Here is an 18092-nt window from a genome sequence, read left to right as displayed (position 1 = left end):
ATCAACTCACACACTCGCAGGCAATGAGAGTGAACAAGTTATTTTGACTGTGGGAGGCTTCGCAGCCTAAACTGACCCCGTCCTTTCTAGCGGAGGCTGGATAACAATCCTCTATGTCCTTCCTCGGGCTGACCTCCTTCCCCTCCTGGATTCAGTTCCTGAGGCAGTGGTCCCTCTCTCCCAAGTGCTCATCCTTCATGTGTGAATCTAGGCACCCGGTGGGGGGGGGTGCTGGATTTCAATTCTGGGAGGCAAAGCAACTTAGAGAATTCGTGAGCAAAGAGCTGCCACCAACTCGATGGGCCAAATGGCCTCCTGTGGTGTAAACCTCTTTTTTTTTTTCTTCCTAGATCCCTGACCTTGCATATTCCCTCACCCAACTGAACTTCACAGATGAAAGACCAAAGCCCTTTTAGAGTTGAAACCAATTGCAGGTGCAGCTAAGATAATATTTCCACTCACTCCCCCTCAAACACTACACAATGGAATGAGGAGACATGCATGTGAAATCTTGAAAATGCAGTTGATTAAAATGTGTAAAAGGAAGCCTTGACTGAATTTTTTTTTTAAGAGTTCGGTTGGAAGCTGATTTGTAGCTTGGTGTCCCTACAGTGTCGTCATTGTGTCATAAATAACTGGGGCTAAAAGGGCTGGACTTTACTTGCTTGAATAGAGAAGATTAAGGGGTGATCTAATTGGTTAAGGTGCTTAGAGGATTTCATAAAGTCAGGGGGGAGGGGGGGGGGAGACCAGAACAAGGAGGCTTATCCTTAAAATTAGAGCCAGGCCGTTCAGGGGTGATGTCAGGAAGCACTTCTTCACACAAAGGCTAGTGGAAATCTGGAACTCTGCCCCTCAAAAAAAAAAATGCTATTGAGGGTGGGGGGGTCAACTGAAATTTCAAGACTTGAGACTGATGGTTGCTTGGTTTTTGTTGGGTGTTATGGAACCAAGGTGGAGTTAAGATAGAATGATCTAATTGAATGGCCGAACAGGCTCAAGGGGCTGAACAGCCTGCTGCTTCTCTATGATCTTAACAACCTGTACATGGGTTGACATACAAACCTAGGACCTTGATGTTGTGTATTGCTCAGTTACTCAACAACAGTTTGCATTGATATAGCACCTTTGGCAAAGAAAAGCATCCTGAGGTGCTTCACAGAGGTGAAATGGACACTGAGCCAAAGGAAGAGGTATTGCACCAGGCAGCCAAAAGCCTGGTCGAAGAGGTAGGATTTAAGGAGCATCTTAAAGGCAGAGAGCATTAGGGAGAGAATTCCGGAGCTTAGATGGCTGAAGGGACAGCCATCATTGGTGAGGCAATGAAAATCGGGGTTGTGCACGAGACCAGAGGTGGAGGAATGCAGAGTTCTCGGAGAGTTGTAGGGCTGGAGGAAGTTATAGAGAGTTGTGGGCGGGGGTGGTGAGGGTTTGAGAACAGGAAGTGAGAACTGAAAATTAATTCGTTTTCCCCCCGCCCCACGCCCAACCTCCTATGTAGGTCAGTGAGGACGGAGGTGATGGGTGTACGGGACTTAGTGTGGGATAGGATACAGACAGCAGCAATCTGGATGATCTGAAGTTCAGGGTGGAGAAGATGGGGAGGCCAGTTAGCAGAGTATTGCTTTAGTTGAGTCTGGATGTGACCGTGACATGGATGAAGTTTCAGCAGCAGCAGGGCTGAGGTAGGGGGTGGGGATACAGTGTAGAACCTCAACTCGGAGCCTGGCTCATCTGAGACGGTGCCTGGGGAGGGGGATTGGAAGCGGTGACAAGGGCACGGAGTTTATGGTGGAGACAGAAGACAGCGGTTTTGGTCTTCCCAGTGTCCAGCTGAACGCAAGCCTGGTTGTCGGACAAGCACCGAGGTAGTGGCGAGGACGAAAGAGATGGTGGACCAGTAGAGCTGGCAGTTGTCAGTGCAAGTGCCTTTTGATAATGTCGCCATGGAGCAGCATGTAGATGAGGAAGGGCGTGGTGTGGGGCAAGGGTCCTTGGTGGACTCCAGGGTGAACAGTACGGGAGTGGAAAGAGGATCCATTGCTGGGGATTCTCTGGCTACCATTGGATAGTTTAGAGCAGAATGGATAGTCCCACTGAGCTTGGACAATGGAGGAGAGAGGCCTTGGAGAAGGATGGTGGGGTCAACTGTGTTGAAGGCTACAGAGATAGAGGAGGGAAAATCTATCATTACACAGTGCCAGAGGATGTCATTTGTGTCTTGATCAGAGTCTTTTTGGTGCTGTGAAGGGGTCAGAAACTATCTGGAGAGGTTCAATTGAAGGAAATATAGGCAGATATTTGGGAGACGACAACAAGTTCAAGGGTCTTGGAGATGAAGGGGAGATTGGGGATAGGAAGGTAATTTGCAAGGACAGATGGACTGAGGCTGGAGTTTTTGATGTGTTGCAATATCAGCTAGCACAGTGGGGCAGGGGTAGACTAAAAAGATAGAAATTGCAAGGCTCTGGGGAAAGAACGGGGAAGTGGGACTAGTTCTTTCAAAGAGCTGGTGGGCCGAATAGCCACCTTCTGTGCTGTAGGGCTCGGTGGTTCCTGCCACGGTGCCAGTCCTGGAAAGTAAGCATGTGTGCGCATCAATTGAGGCTAATGTGATCTGCTCTAATGTGATCGAAGACCTGCTGAGCTTATTGTCTTGGCTCATGCCTGAAGAATGGTGAGTGAGATGCCAGAGGCTTCTTGGTAACCATGATGCCACAGCCTACAATTAGGCCTGAGGTCAATCCGGGTGCTGCATTTAATCATTGGCTATCAAGGAGATTCTTTACCAGATCTAATTGAAGAAAGGAAGAAAAGAATCTGCATTTATGTAGCACCTTTCACATCCACTGGACATCCCAAAGCACTTTACAGTGAAGTACTTTTTGAAGTGTAGTCATTGTTGTAATGTAGGAAGTGTGGCCGCCGAATTGTGCACAGCAAGCTCCCACAGCAGTACTTTTTAACATGTTGGTTGCCACAATGAAGCATTTTCTTTGTTCCTTTACAGAAGAAGGCGAATTTTTCCTGAAGGTTTTGATCCCTAGTTATGCTGCCGGATCTATAATCGGGAAAGGGGGCCAAACGATTGTCCAGCTTCAAAAGGAGACCGGCGCCACCATCAAGCTCTCCAAATCCAAAGACTTCTACCCAGGTGAATCTCCGAGTGTTGCTTGTCCGCTCGCGAAGGCCTTGCATGAAGGTGTTGGCCTCGGTGTCATCAGGGCTGTAACCTGGTTGGGTCGAGCTTGTTGCCGTAGTTTGGTTGTCTTGATGGGATGGCCGGGGTGTTGGGGAAACTGATGAAGTTTATGTGGAACGGGTACTTAATGGTTTTAAATGGTCTCCTTTCATCTTTTCTTTCAACCTTGGTGAGTTTATGATGAGAATGTAGGAATATTTAAGGACGTGATGAAGCAGTAAAGGCTAACTGGTCCGTCCACTTCTTAACGATTCACGTCCCACACCCGAGCTTCTCGCCATATCCCGCAGCTCCGCTCTCTTGCCGTATCCCGCAGCTCTGCTCTCTTACTGTATCCCTCACTTCCCCCTTTTGCACCCCTCAGCATGGGATCATTTAAAATTAATGAATGGAAATCAGCCGGTTCTGTCGAGAGCTGCCAGTCTTTCCCACCAGATTCTTGCCTAGGCAGCAAGGATGAAACTTTCCCCCATATCTCTTAACCCCACCCGTTCATGCTGTCACCTTATCTTCCAGTCCCCGCACAAACCCATCCTGTTGTCTTGTGAACCCGCTTACTTTGCTCATTCTGCGACGTTCAATCGATCCTTTGGGTTAAAAAGAAAGCCCCCCAATTTCCCATCCTTTTCAACCTCCTATCTGCCCCCTCAACCCCTTCCTCCTTAACTTCTCTACCCTGCAATTGGAACCCTTTCCCACAGTGATCTTGACAATTTTAATAAACCATTAAAAACTTCAATTAAATTTTCTTGAAGTCTCTCTTTCGGTCCCCATCCAAAAATAAATCTAGTTTAACTTCCTTAAATTTAATGTTATCTTCCCCAAGATTAGTTGCCAGGAATGGCATTTCATTCCTCTCAATGCCTTGTAGGCAAAGGAAGGAATTCTTTTGATCTCGGGCTCCAATCCTCTGCTAATTAGAGGCAGAACCTTACCAGCCTGTCTCACTGTAGCCAACTACTGTGGGTGCATATTTCGTAGCAGTTACAAGCCTACTGAGTGAGCCATTAGTTTTTAAATTTGCCTAAAATTGAGAGCTTAACCTGCTCAAGGAAGGTCAGATTTGACGGACAAAGCAGTGCTGGAATTCTGGTGGCAAATGATGTTTGCGGTGCGATTGATGGGGATTGAGGCGTGTCGCGTTTGTCGAGGTGAATTTTTGCTGCCATGACTTTGGACGGCAATGTGCAAACTGGGATTTCTGCCCAACTCCCACCTGATGTTAAGGCATCACAGTGCAAGTGGTCCTGAGGAAAGCTAGACCCCCTCACCCTCCCCCTACCCCCACAACTCAGCCAAGGGTGTCCTGAAAATTTGCGGTCGTCTTAATGAAGTTTTGTGTGGCAGAGCTCAAAGCTGCCTCTGATTTCATGCCAGACTGGTAATCGGAGAGACCATCAGTAGATATGGGACAAGTGAGCATTGTGAAAACCGACTCCTCATCAAACACCAAATTGGTTATCTCCCTCATGCCTGAGGTGTCTATTAACAATGCCACATTGACATAGGATGGGACGTTCCTCTGAGGTGAAGGCAGTCTGACTTAAAGTGTATAATGACCTAATTGAAAGGTAGAACAGGCTCAAGGGATCTTTATTCTTCTGTATCTGTACCTGCCCTGGGAGTGTTTTGATGGGGACAGTATAGAGGGAGCTTTACTCTGTATCTAACCCTGTCTTTTTTTAACGTCTTTGCTTTATTATCCTATGCTTAAGGTATCAAAATGTTAATACGAGGGAGATAAAGGGGTGGATTTTATGTGAGCAACTGGGTCTCAGCCACCGGCTGAGGAGCCAGCGAGATCTCCGTGTCACCTCCTCTAGGGAAGGCCATTACATAACCCTGTGCTGTACCTGCCCTGGGAGTGTTTGATGGGGGACAGTGTAGAGGGAGCTTTACTCTCTCTCTAACCCTGTTTTTTTTTTTACGGAGAGGAAACCTGGAGCTTCAGATCACCCGGTGACTTACTCTGTATCTAACCCCTGTGATGTACCTGTCCTGGGAGTGTTTGATGGGGACAGTGTAGAGGGAGCTTTACTCTGTATCTAACCCCCATACTGTACCTGTCCTGGGAGTGTTTGCAGACAATTGAGGCTCTAAATGAGAAAGTGTTCCATTCCTAATTCTCTGGGAAGCCTTGTAATTTCAATGCGTCTACAGATATTCCTACCTCTTCTGCCTGTTATTGAGGCAACTGGGGACAAAAAAACCATAAGCCAACTGAAACATGAAAGAAAAACTAGCCTTGCATTTATATAGTGCCTTTCACAACTACCAGACATCCCAAAGTGCTTTGCAGCCAATGAACTATTTTTGAAGTGTACTCGGTGTTGTAATGTAGGGAACATGGCGATCACTTTGCGCACAGAAAGCTCCCACAAACAACAATGTGAAAATGACCAGATAATCTGTTTTTTAGTGATGTTGATTGAGGGATAAATATTGGCCAGGACACTGGGGATAGCTCCCCTGCTCTTCTTCGAAATAGTACTGTGGATCTTTTAAGTTCACCTGAGAGGTCAGATAGGGCCTCAGTTTAATGTCTCACCTGAAAGATACCATCTCCAACAGTGCAGCACTCCCTCAATACCACACTGGAGTGTCAGCCTTGATTTTTGTGCTCAAGCCCTGGAGTGGGACTTGAATCCAGAACCTTGTGATTCAGAGGTGAGAGTGCTACCCACTGAGCCACAGCTGACACAACTTGTACCTACATGTCCCAAGGTGCTTCATAGAAGCGTCATCGGTGAAAAGTGGTCTTTGAGCCATGGAAAGAAAAATGAGGAGTTTTGACCAACAGCTTGGTCAAAGAAGTGAGTTTTACGAACATACAAACATACGAATTAGGAGCAGAAGTAGGCCATGTGCCCCTCGAGCCTGCTCCGCCATTCAATAAGATTATGGCTGATCTGTTTGTGTCTTGAATTCTACACTCCCATTTATCCCCTTGCCTATCAAGAATCTATTTACCTCCGCCTTAAAAATATTCATTGAACCCGCCTCCACCACCTTCTGAGGCAGAGAGTTCCAAAGTCGCACAAACCTCTGAGAGAAAAGATTTCTCCTCACCTCTGTCCTAAAAGGGCGACCCCTAATTTTAAAACAGTGCCCCCTAGTTCTGGACTCCCCACAAGAGGAAACGTCCTTTCCACATCCACCGTTCAGCATCTTATATACTTCAATCAAGTCTCCCCTCACTTTTCTAAACTCCAGTGAAAACAAGCCCAGTCCATCCAACCTTTCCTCATAAGACAACCCACTCATTCCAGGTATCAATCTAGTAAACCTCCTCTGAACTGCCTCCAACGCATTTACATCCCTTCCTCAAATAAGGAGATCAAAACTGCACACAGTATTCGAGATGTGGTCTCACCAATGCCCTGTATAACTGAAGCACAACATCCTTACTTTTATTTTCAATTTCTCTTGTAATAAAGGATTAAGGAGGGTCTTGAAGGAGGGAGATCCCGACAGGTTTAGGGATGGTTTTCTAGCTCCATCTCATCTGTTCTGCATGAAATATGCAGAATAAAAGCTCATCTGTGACATTTAATGTGATTCCCTGCTTGTCAACCCATCTGAAGTTCATGAACATCACATGGACAGGCATGCAGTTTGGAACGGTGGTTGTGAATATCTGACAGATTATGCTAGTATACTTATTCACAATTAAACAGAGCTCTGTTCAGCAAATTATGTACAGTACAGTTCAGGAAATATGAACACATTATCGAAAGTCTGCAATGAGTTACATAGAAATAACAGTACAGAAACAGGCATAACTGCCCATGTTGGTTTTTATTGTTTTACATGAGCCCTTCCCACTGCACTCGATTTTACCCTATCAGCATAACCTTCTATTCCTTTCTCCCTCGTGTTTAGCTAGCTTCCCATTTAATGCATCTATGCAATTCACTTGAATACTCCATGTGGTAGCAAATCCCCACATTATAACCTTTTTCTGAGTAAAGACATTTCTCCTGAATTCCCTATTGGATTTATTAGTGCCCATCTTATATTTATGACCTCTACTTTTGAACTCCCCACACGTGGAAACATTTTCACTATGTCTAGCTTATCAAACCTTTCCATAATCTTAAGGACCTCTATCAGGTCACCTCTCGGCCTTGTCTTTTCTAGACAATCTTAAGCAGGTCGTTTGTTAGGACAGACATTAGGTTTGTCACTCTATAGAGTAACCTTTAAGGCCGATCATGTCCACCAACTCTGAATCTTTGTTCGTTAAGTGCCCTTTGTAAAAAAAAAAGTAACTTTTGTGTGGGAACAGCAGATCTCCAAATGGCAAATGGTGTCTGTTTTCATCCGATTTTTGCCGCCTGCAGTGTAACTGGACCAGCACTCCCTCAGAACTGAGGTCACTGCCAAGCTTTTGTGCTCAAATCTCTGGATTGGGATTTGAACCCACGACCTTGAGTATTGGCAGAGCATTGGGCAATGGCGAGGCTTCACTGCCGAGGAGAATTCTGCCCTCCCGCAGTGTGAATGCCGGTGCACCTTCAAGTGGGGGCCAGTTGGCAGAGTGAAGTGTCGCCCACCCCTGCCCACCTTGCCCTCCCTATCTCAGTGCACTGAAGCTATTTACAGCATTGTCTGAGCTGAGCCCAGCTCGCTCGGCATGGCCCAGAGGTCAGGCGAGAGACCTCCATGGGTTTAAGAGGACACTGGGGCCATGAACTAACCCAAAGAGGCTTTAGGCCTCTGGATGCCTTTTCACTGGACAGATTGTCAAATGGGGATTATGTACACTTGAGTGCAACGTGTAAATCTGGCGTTGACAAGCTTGGCAAGTGGTTCAAGCGTAACCAGAGCGATCCCGTACTTCTAATACAGACAGATGGCATGCAACAGCCCTCGTCCCCTTTTATTTCCTTCCTCTTTTCAAGACTCTTCACTAAATTTACTGCAAGGGACTGACAGCCCCATTGAGGATGCCCATTGCAAAAAGCGCCAGAAGGCCCGGACTTATTGCCTGCCCGAAGCCGAGTCGCTTTGCATTTTGATGAGGCCGTGTTCATGTGCAAATGAGCAGATGTACCCGCTCCTGTCAAGTGTCTCGAGGTTGACCTCTAACCTTTCCCCGGCTGGCATTGCTGTCAGTGTAGTGGGGGAGGAGGCAGGAGAGAAAAAGGGGCTTTTAAACCAGCGACGTACAAAATGGAAGGTTTTTTTAAATGGCAGGAGGCCGCCTGAAGACGCCACCTGACTGGAGCTGAGCTGCCCTGGAGTTGCAGCAACTGACCCACAAAATGCTTATGTATAGGGGGCAAAGGGCAGGCACGATGTTTCCCAGGAGACCTGTCCCAGTTCAGACCTGAACTGAACCCATTCTTTGCCGGACCCCATTCAGCAATGCGGAAAGTGGGCATGGTGCCCTCTTACCAGAGGGTGAAGTTAGTCACATGTAGCCAATGGGTTGTGGTCTGGAGAAATGAGCCGAACAGAGCTGTTTTTCTTTTTTTATTTAGCCTTCTTATTCTGGGTAGGATTCTCTCCAGGCCCTGGAGCTGTTCTGTTTTAACGTGCTTTCTGCAGGAAGAAAGGCCTAAGCAGAGGGACCAAGAGCTTGTGTCTGAATGCTATCTCAGTCAATGCAGACTAGGTGCCCCAAAGCGTGCAAGCTCCTCTTATTAAGGAAGCTCGCAGCTCACTCAATTGCCCCATCCCTCCCCCCCCACCACCCCCGCCAACCCCCCCCCCCACCCCCAACACCCTCGCACTCGACTTCCCATCCCCTCACCCCACTTCCCCATGCTAATCCTCTTTTCTTGCTCGCAAGCTTAGGAGAATCAGAACGCGGTCACTCCTCTAAAAACTTACGTCAAGGAGGCCAGTCCCAACTTCCCTCCCCTGACTTGTACGTTTTATGAAATGGAAATCAAGCGCAAGGATGATTTATTTCTTTGGCACTGGCCCCAATCCAGATTCATCAGATTTTAATTAATCCCCTCTAGGAGCGTCTTGGTCAGAGGCCATTGGCTATGTGTGCATATGTGTCTGTGTGTATGCATCTGTCTCTGTCTGTCTGTGTGTGTGTGTGTACGTCTCTGTCTGTCTGTGTGTGTGCATGTCTGTCTGTGTGTGTGTGCACGTCTGTCTGTCTGTGTGTGTGTGCATGTCTCTGTCTGTCTGTGTGTGTGTGTGTGTGTGTACGTCTCTATCTGTGTGTGTGTTTGTGTGTGTCTCTGTTTTTCAATAGGTAAGCTGCTTATTGCCTTTGTGCAGCTGTGATTGGAGGATGAAACACTGCAGTGTGCCGAAAGCTGGCGAGATAGAGATTGCGGAGAGCTGTGTGAGAGTGTAGGGGTGTTTGCATGTGTGGGTGTGATGGGATGGGGTAGGGGTTCGTGGGGATATCTGTGGGTCTCTGGCTTTATTGCGTTTCTGCCAGTGCAGTACAGACGTGCTTATTGAAAAACCTGGGCTGTCAAACCCCTCACCAACACTCCCCCACCCCTACTTCAATGTCTCCTGACCCTTGCCCACTCCTTCCCCCTTCCAGGTTCCCCGTTTCCTGTTCTTGGCTCCAAGCTGAGATCTTCCTTATTTCCCATGTTTCTGCTAGAGGGGGGAAGAAGAAATATATATTTGGGAATACATATTTGGATCGTGCGGCTTTCAGTAATGAGCAAATCAGAATGCACCAGGAGTTAAGTGGTGGAAGGAGTGAGATGAAGCCATGTTCTGTGCATCCTGATTTTTATTTTCCTTCCCTACTCACATGACATGTTTAAATCAGTACAGCCTCCCCAACATGTCTGTGTCTCTGTTTCAATATCTCTGTGTCTGTGTGTGTCTTATGTTTGTGCATGCATCTTTTTGTGTCTCTGCCTTCTTGTGCGTCCTTATATTTCTGTGTCTGTTTGTCACTGTGCCTCAATGCCGATGTGTTGCTATACTTCTGAGTGTATGTCTCTCTCTTTCTTTCTCTCTCTCTCTCTCTCTTTCTCTCTCTCTCTCTCTCTTTCTTTCTTTCTCTCTCTCTTTCTTTCTTTCTCTCTCTCTTTCTCTGTCTCTCTCTCTCCTTTCTTTCTTTCTTTCTTTCTTTCCCTCTCTCTCTCTCTCTCTCTTTGCCTCTGTGAGTGAGTACCTTTGTGTCTATGTGCATCCCTGTGTCTGTCTCTCTGCAGTCAGCTGCCCCTGAGTGAATCCCTCCAAAGAGACAAAAATCCCAAATCTATTTTAATCGACTTCAGCTTTATTCCTTCAATGGGCTGCTCCTTAGCAAAGAGCTCGTGCCAGATTACAGGTTGTCCTGTGCACAGTCCCAGTCACAGGCAGCTTCCTCCTGTGCACTGCACTGCATGACTTCTGTTACTGATACAATCGCCAGACTGCCAGCAGTTATGAGCTAAATCCCATAAAGCGCTGCATATCAGAGGTAATCCCTGACTGGAATTAAATGCATCTCACAAACCGAGTAACGGGAAACTCCTGTGGTAATATAACTCGGGCAGTTTACTGAGCTGGAATGGGCTGTTTGTAAAAACAAGAAGTATATAGACACACAAACATGAAGTCTTTGCTGAATGCGTATTTTATGTGACTCTAGGCTGACCCTTCAGTGCAGCACTGAGGGAGTGCTGCAGTGCCGGAGCTGCTGGCATTAGAGCAGTTGTTCAACCAAGGCCCTATCTGCCCTCTTAGGTGGATGTAAGAGATTCCAGGGCCACCATTTCGAAGGCGAGTAGAGGCATTTTCCCCAGTGCCCCAGCCAATGTGCCTCCCTCAGCCGACAGCGCTGAAAACCAGATTTATTTTTATTTTTTTTATTTAGAGATACAGCACTGAAACAGGCCCTTCGGCCCACCGAGTCCGTGCCGACCAACAACCATCCATTTATACTAACCCTACAGTAATCCCATATTCCCTACCACCTACCTACACTAGGGACAATTTATAATCACCAATTTACCTATCGCCTGCAAGTCTTTGGCTGTGGGAGGAAACCGGAGCACCCGGCGGAAACCCACGCAGTCACAGGGAGAACTTGCAAACTCCGCACAGGCAGTACCCAGAATCGAACCTGGGTCACTGGAGGTGTGAGGCTGCGGTGCTCACCACTGCGCCACTGTGCCGCCCATTTACTGCTCGTTGATCTCACTTGTGGCCGTTGGGATCCTGCTCTGTGCAGACTGTCCGCCTACCCTATAATGGTGACCCCCACTTCATAATTGGCCATGAAACGTTTGGGAGATCCCAAGAACGTGATGGGCGCTGTTTAAATGGATGTCCTCGCTTGCCTGTTTGGGAAAGAAGTTTTAAAAATTTATAACTTCAGTTTAAAATAAATTACTCCAGACTTGATTTTCAAAGTGTGACAAAAGTGGGGGATCCCGATGGCACGGAGGTCCTGGGGCTGAAATTTCCTGACACCTGCATGTGCTCGGGAAGCAGCCCCCTTTTCCTAATGTACTGCAGCAACCTTCCAGAGGGCAGAGGGGAGAGCTGGGGTCGCGAATACATGGTGGGTTTAGTACATTGTCCGACGTGGATTTCAGCCTCTCTATTACTACTTCCTTTTGAGGGGAAACCTTCCTGTGGCCAGCCTTCCTAGTCAAATGTTCTCCTCCTTTTTCATCTTTAAGTGCTTGGCCCTTATTGGGGGCATAGTTCCCATTGTGGGTGGTGGAGGGGGGGGGAGGGGAAGGGAAGGGTTGCAGTTCCCATGGTTAGGGCGGGAGGGCAGAGAGGAGTGGAGTTCCAATAATTGGGGGTAGAAGGGGTACAGTTCCAATGGGGGGAGGTGCAGGGAAGGGGTGCAGTTTCAATGTGGATGACGGTGGGCAGAAGGGTGCAGTTCCAGTGTTGGTTGGGGGGTGGGGGGGCGGTGGTGCAAAAAGGTGCAGTTCCAGTGTTGGTTGGGGGTGGTGCAGAAGGGTGCAGTTCCAATGTTGGGGAGGGTGGGTTGGGGGCGGGGTACAGTTCCAATTGTGGGGGAAGAGGGAAATTTCCAATGGATGGGGGAGGGGAGCCATAGCAGTGGGGGAAGAGATGGGGAATGGTCCTTATTTGTATCTGAGTCTAGACATTGAATTTGGGGCAAGTGAGGGGGCTTCAGTCCTGTCTGATCCTGCTCTCCCTTCTTGTCTACTTTCCAATAAGGCTGGACTCTGACTGCACTGTCTGAAAGGGTGCTGAAGGAGAAATTTTTACAAGGGAACTGACTAAGTACCTCCAAAGGAAAAAAAAATTTTGCAGGGCTATGAGGAAAGAGCAGAGGGTCTGGGGAAGGAGCGGGAGGGTGGTTGGTGAGTGGTCTCATTGAATAGCTTCTTCAAAGGAGCCAGCACAGGCACAGTGGGCCGAACGGCCAGCCTTCTGTGCTAGAAAATTCTATGGAACGGAGGTGGACACAGAGGAGCGGAGGGTGGGGCAGGGGGGGGGTTTCAGGCAGGAGGTGACGGCAGGGCTGAGGAGGGGGAAGAAGACTGCAGTCGGAGGGGATGGAGGCTGAGGCCGAGAGTCGATCATGGTGAGTCAGTGCGTGTGCCATTGAGTGGACCAACTGCTGAATTAAAAAAAAAATTAGGAAATCCGGAATATAAAACAGGAAATTAGGAATGTCGCTGAAGAAATAAAACAGTAGCAAGGAAAATCAGGGCAATTAAAAAATAAAAAGGCCACTTTATTCCTAGGTCGAGGCCTTGGGGTCAACTTGTGGCTGTAGTGTAGGATATTGGGGGAGGGGAAAGAAGGTTAAATCCTTCAAACTCAAAGGAATGGCTTCAGGTTTTTATTCCTCGGTGCAGCCCACATTAAGCCGACTGCAACTTGCTGCAGTAATTCTCTGGTGATCTACCCAGCTCCTGCATTGCTTTTTCCAGTGTTTCAGCTCTGAGAATAAAAGCTTTGAAAATGCCAAGAGTCCGACGGGTGAGGTTAAGGTTTTAAAACAAAGAGGGGAAAGGGCCTCAAGGGGTTTGTCTTGCGGTTTTCTTTCCTTCGTGTGAAGATTTCGAATGATTGAGGACGCTCCTGCATTCCTCTTTGCTTCCCCAGCTCTCCCCTGCCACTACCTCCAACCCCCGCCCCCACCCCCCCCCCCCCCCCCGCCCCTGCTCTGCAGTGTCTCGAACACATCAGTATTCCGAGCGTGTAGGCTGAGAAAGAGAAAGAGAGAGAGACAGAGAGAGCTGTCAAAATGAAGCATGTGGGCTTTAGCGACTGCTCTCCGCTTGTGCGACAAGGGCAGCTCTGGGGCAGGTCGATGCGCCCACCCCCCCCCCCCCCCCCGGAACCGGCAAGGTCCCAGGTTTAACATCTGACCTGTGCTGAGCTAGCCATTCCGTAGCCCTGCATTCGGCTTCAGCACCCCATGGCGGGCGGGGGGGGGGTGGGCAGTGGGGGTGGTGAAGAAGATATGGGATGGGGGGGAAAAGGGAAATTAAAACAGCCAATCGCAATCACTATCCAGTCAAGAACAAGACCAGGCTGGGCTGTGATGCCCTTCACAGTCGAATAGCCCCACATCACTCTGGTACATGAACACGGTGGGGGAGTGCAAAGGGTGACTGGGGCCCATGAATCACGCACCCAGTCAGAGTTAGCGCCTTCACAGAGATGGGCAGGGGGGATGATTGTGGCTGTGTCCCAGGGGAAAGGCTGAGCGTAACAAGTGACAGTGATGCACAGTATAACTCTCAGCCATCCGTGAGGGCTGGGAAGACAGTTCAAAATCCGCCATCCTTTGTAAATCACCTTGTAAACTAATGCTGGCAAATCCCCCTTGAGCGTTTTGGCAGTTGCCAGTTTTTATTAGGAGCCGACAGCCCGGCACGTGGGTTGTGAACAGGTCAAATTTTTGGAAGGCCAAGAGCCTGGCAGGCTGTGCTCCTATCATGGACTCCCCAGAGAAGACGCTGCAGCTGCCCTCCTCCCAGAGTAGGTTTAAAACCGCACTGGCCCTCAAGAAAATCTTTTTTTTTTGTTTGCTCCACTGTCGCTCTGTTGTGAGCTGCAGAATTCCGCAGCGCAGGAGGTGAAAGGTCACTTTTTTTTTTTGGTCTGATTTTCTCCCTTTCCTCCTTCCCACTGAGGCTGCTGACTCCCTCTGGGCTACAGGTTCCCTCCCGCACAGCACCGAAGAGGCTGTTCTCCAGCTGCAAATCCAAAAGGCTGTGCATCACCTGGCTATTTGACCGTGGGAGGGTGTCTCAGCTGACTGTGATCGCCTGTTACCCCGCCTGTTTAAATTTCCAGCAGTGCAATGATCATGAGAGGGACACGGGCTGGCTACAGTTACAGTCTCTCCCCTCCCACACTCAGGGGTTCTGCGGCTAATGCTTCTCCCTTCCCCCTCTATAGTTGACCCAGCCTAAATCAGTCACAGTCCAAGCATTGAAACCTCCGCCCCTCCTCAGACTTTCATTGTCTGGTTTTGTTCTTCACTGCCTATAACACTTGGGGTGATGTGAATAATTGAGAGCCTGCACATGGAGTCCGGCTGATTTGCCAGACCCTCAAGGATTGCCCTTGAATTTCCAGGATTTGAAGATTAATCTCCAGGGCAAACGGTGTCCAAGCAAAACCTGGCAAAGAATTGTGGGGGGACTACTAAATTAATGTTTTCTTTAAATACTCTTGTTTTTTCTGAGTTATAAAAGCGTTCAAGAGGGAGGTAAAGGCTGTTTGTGTCAAGAAACGTCCAATCAGGGAACGAGCGGCTAATTGCTTTCCGATTGGCCGTGAGGCCATGACGTTGGGCCTGTCAAGTGACCAATGGCGTGAGGGTCGGGGTGGGGCTGGTGGAAATGGGAGGGTGGTCACGTGATGAAACCCCCAGGAGTACGGCCTACCCAAGTTGGCAACCTTCTGACTCCGAGCCGAGAATGCTCTCCCACCTGTGGGTCGGCGATTCTTGTTCGAAGAGTCTGCTCGAAGAGTGTCTCCAGTTTCCTTCTTGGGAACCAGGAGCTTCCCCGTTGCCGTGGAGAGCAGCCTCACCCAGCAGGCTGGTTTTCTCGCATAAAATGCCAAGGCCATTCTGGCTCCGAATGTGTCTGGTTGGGGCTGGCCACTCGGGGAAGAGCTTGTGATGCTCCCCCTCAGGTCTATTTTAAGGCCTTCAGAGTTAGAAATGTGCAGATCCTGTCCCTCTGACCTCGCCAGCACCCAACCATTCAATATAAAGACAACCATGGTTGCCACGTAGGAAATGCCGCACAGCAACTTGTGCACAGCAAGCTCTCACTAACAGCAATGTGATAAATGACTAGATGTTAATGAGGTTGATTGAACCAGAACACAGAGGAGAATTCCCCGGTTGTCCCTCAAACTAGTGCCATAGAATCTTGAATGCCCGCCTGAGAGGGAAAACAGGGCCTCGGTTTAATGTCTCATCCGAAATACGGCACCTCTGACAGTGCAGCACTCCCTCTACTGCACTGATTCTTCACCATCCTCTTCCAAAGAATATTCTAGTGAAATCCAGTCAACTTAAGATGGATGCAAACCATCAACATTCTGCTCTCCAGATGACTGGATGAGCAAATTTATCATTGTAAAACATATCTATTCTATATGGTTTTGCTATTGTGATATATGCTACTGAGCCATATAGAACACCAAGGTCCCAAGAGCCATGCCTGGGCGGTGCTGAGCTAGTTCCATTGGTTGGGTGGTGACACAATCTGTTTTGGGTACCTCTATGGTAACGAGGAGTGAAATCAGTCAGGGTTCCTGCTCCTGACCGCTATTTAGTGTCCCCTGTAGTGATCAATAGTTTGTTTGATTGTATTCGTCTGTTCATTGATCAGTGTTTACTGTGATTGATTGCTTAAGCCTAATGGGTGGGGCTTGGAGCTTTATGAAACGGAAACTAAAAAGACAGGCTGGAATGTTCTAGTAATCACATGAGTCTTCTGAAAGACATTGTACTGAAATCTTGTAAGTGCTGAGATCTTTTAATGTACTGTAAATAAACTAGTTGTTGACTTAGAACTAGTGTCAACTCTACATTTCTCAGAGATAAATCAGATATATAAAATATCCAGCAAACCGGCAAATATGTAACATTCCCCTTGCTGGAATATTCAGTTTGTGAACCGGATTAGGATCAGATGTAACCCCTGTGTGCTTTAATACTCGCCCAAACTCCTGCAACATTGGGTTACTGATCAGCGTTCAGGTGCAGAAGCCCTGGCTGACTTTTCTCTCATTCCTGGGTGAGGTGCTGAGACCAATTGTAGTGTCCCAACTGCTGCCCTCGTTGAGTGTGGCCCAACTAAACACAGACCAGGGGTTGAAGTTGAGACCTTCCTGGGCTGTGAGGCTCAGTAATACTGGTGCACTGAGAGTCCTTAATATTAATCTGAGCCAAAATGCCTCCCTGAAACCACTGGGTCAATGCGGGTGGCTCAAGGTGCACACCCATGATAGATAGGCTCCCTGATGGCGACTGGCCGCTCATATTGCTGCATGTGGGATCTTGCTGTGCCCAAACTCTCCACCTCAATTGGTAGCCATCAGAGAGCCTAGCTATCATGGGCGTGCACCTTGGGACACCCGTGTTGACCCACCCATGACACCGGCAGAGTCCTGCTCCACGCCAGGAGTTCCCAGTTGAATGAGCCCAGCTGCGCATTGGTCAATGCACAAACAAGCCCTGCCCCCTCACAAAACAGGACAATGGTTGCTGCTGCTTTGGATCAATGTTTCCTGGATTGCGCCTCGCTGAGTTCCTGCCGAACTGCAGCACAATAACAGGAAACAGTTGGCGAGCAAAGTCAGAGGAGCAGGCTGCAATGTGTTGTGTATAATGAAGGTGCCGGACCTTTTGGAAGTGAGGCCAGGCCTGGCAAGACAATGGCCAACACAGGCCATTTGACACTCCCATTGAGGAGCCATGCTGTGCAGTCGCTTCAAGCCTGGTCAAAAGGCCATCTGCCATCATATGCGAGTCCCTGGCTGCTGGGCCCAGCCCATGTCCTCCAGGTGGTGAGGGGGGCCCTTTGTGTGTGGATCAGGTGGTGTTTCTGAAGTGAAGATAAAAGACCCGCTGTTTGCTGAGACTTCTCCGTGTCTCCATTCAGTAGGCCCGAAAATTGATGACCTATTAACCAGCTGGGCACCTGTAGCCGGCCTCTTGGCCTGGTTTACATTTGAATGCGAGGTGGGGTGTGGGGTGACCCCTTTCCAAATAAAGGCTCGATGTGCTTTTCCAATCAGCAGCTGTGCTTGCATAGACAGGGTTGAACTTTAACCCCGGCCTGTGTGCTGAGGTTGCCGATTTGAGGCCGAGGCAGCACTCGGCCTGGTACAGTTATTTATTTATTTAGAGATACAGCACTGAAACAGGCCCCTCGGCCCACATAGTCCGTGCCGACCAACAACCACCCATTTATACTAACCCAACAGTAATCCCATATTCCCTACCACCTACCTACACTAGGGGCAATTTACAGTGGCCAATTTACCTATCAACCTGCAAGTCTTTGGCATGTGGGAGGAAACCGGAGCACCCGGCAGAAACCCACACAGTCACAGGGAGAACTTGCAAACTGTGCACAGGCAGTACCCAGAATCGAACCCGGGTCCCTGGAGCTGTGAGGCTGCGGTCCCAGCCACTGTGCCACTCTTTTTTATAAAGTGGGATTACTGTACAATCGACCCCCCCCCCCCCCCCACCCCCGCGGCCCCTCCACCACTGCAAAGGACCCGTGCGCGTGGACACATGGTGTTTTGATGCTGCACCCTCCATTGCTGCCACCTCTTCCCATGTTTAAATTCGCACCCGGAGATTGGTCACTCAGTTGAGGTTTTGGGGTAGTGCTTGACCCCCAGGGACCTGGGAAGAGTTGGCAACTTCAGGAGAGGAGGACAAGCTTCCTAAGGAGCGAAAGAGGAGATGGAAGCTGGTTCTGCAACTAGA

At 48.8% G+C, this 18092-nt stretch overlaps 1 protein-coding gene across 3 annotated transcripts in view; it reads left to right on the top strand.

Annotated features, from left to right (window-relative positions):
- Positions 1 to 18092, top strand: part of LOC137353071 (RNA-binding protein Nova-1-like) — a 154917-nt gene that overhangs the window by 22420 nt on the left and 114405 nt on the right. For 2 of the 3 annotated variants that reach the window (XM_068019036.1, XM_068019037.1), the window contains exon 2: positions 3011 to 3154. In XM_068019036.1, coding sequence (XP_067875137.1) covers positions 3011 to 3154 — 144 coding nt within the window. Of the gene's footprint in view, positions 1 to 2988; positions 3155 to 18092 lie in introns of all 3 variants that reach the window. The other variant, XM_068019038.1, reaches the window with a different exon arrangement.

The sequence above is a fragment of the Heterodontus francisci genome, chromosome 40 (genome assembly GCF_036365525.1).
Source record: "Heterodontus francisci isolate sHetFra1 chromosome 40, sHetFra1.hap1, whole genome shotgun sequence".
NCBI lineage: Eukaryota > Metazoa > Chordata > Chondrichthyes > Heterodontiformes > Heterodontidae > Heterodontus > Heterodontus francisci.
This window is presented reverse-complemented; position numbering and strand designations above follow the sequence as displayed.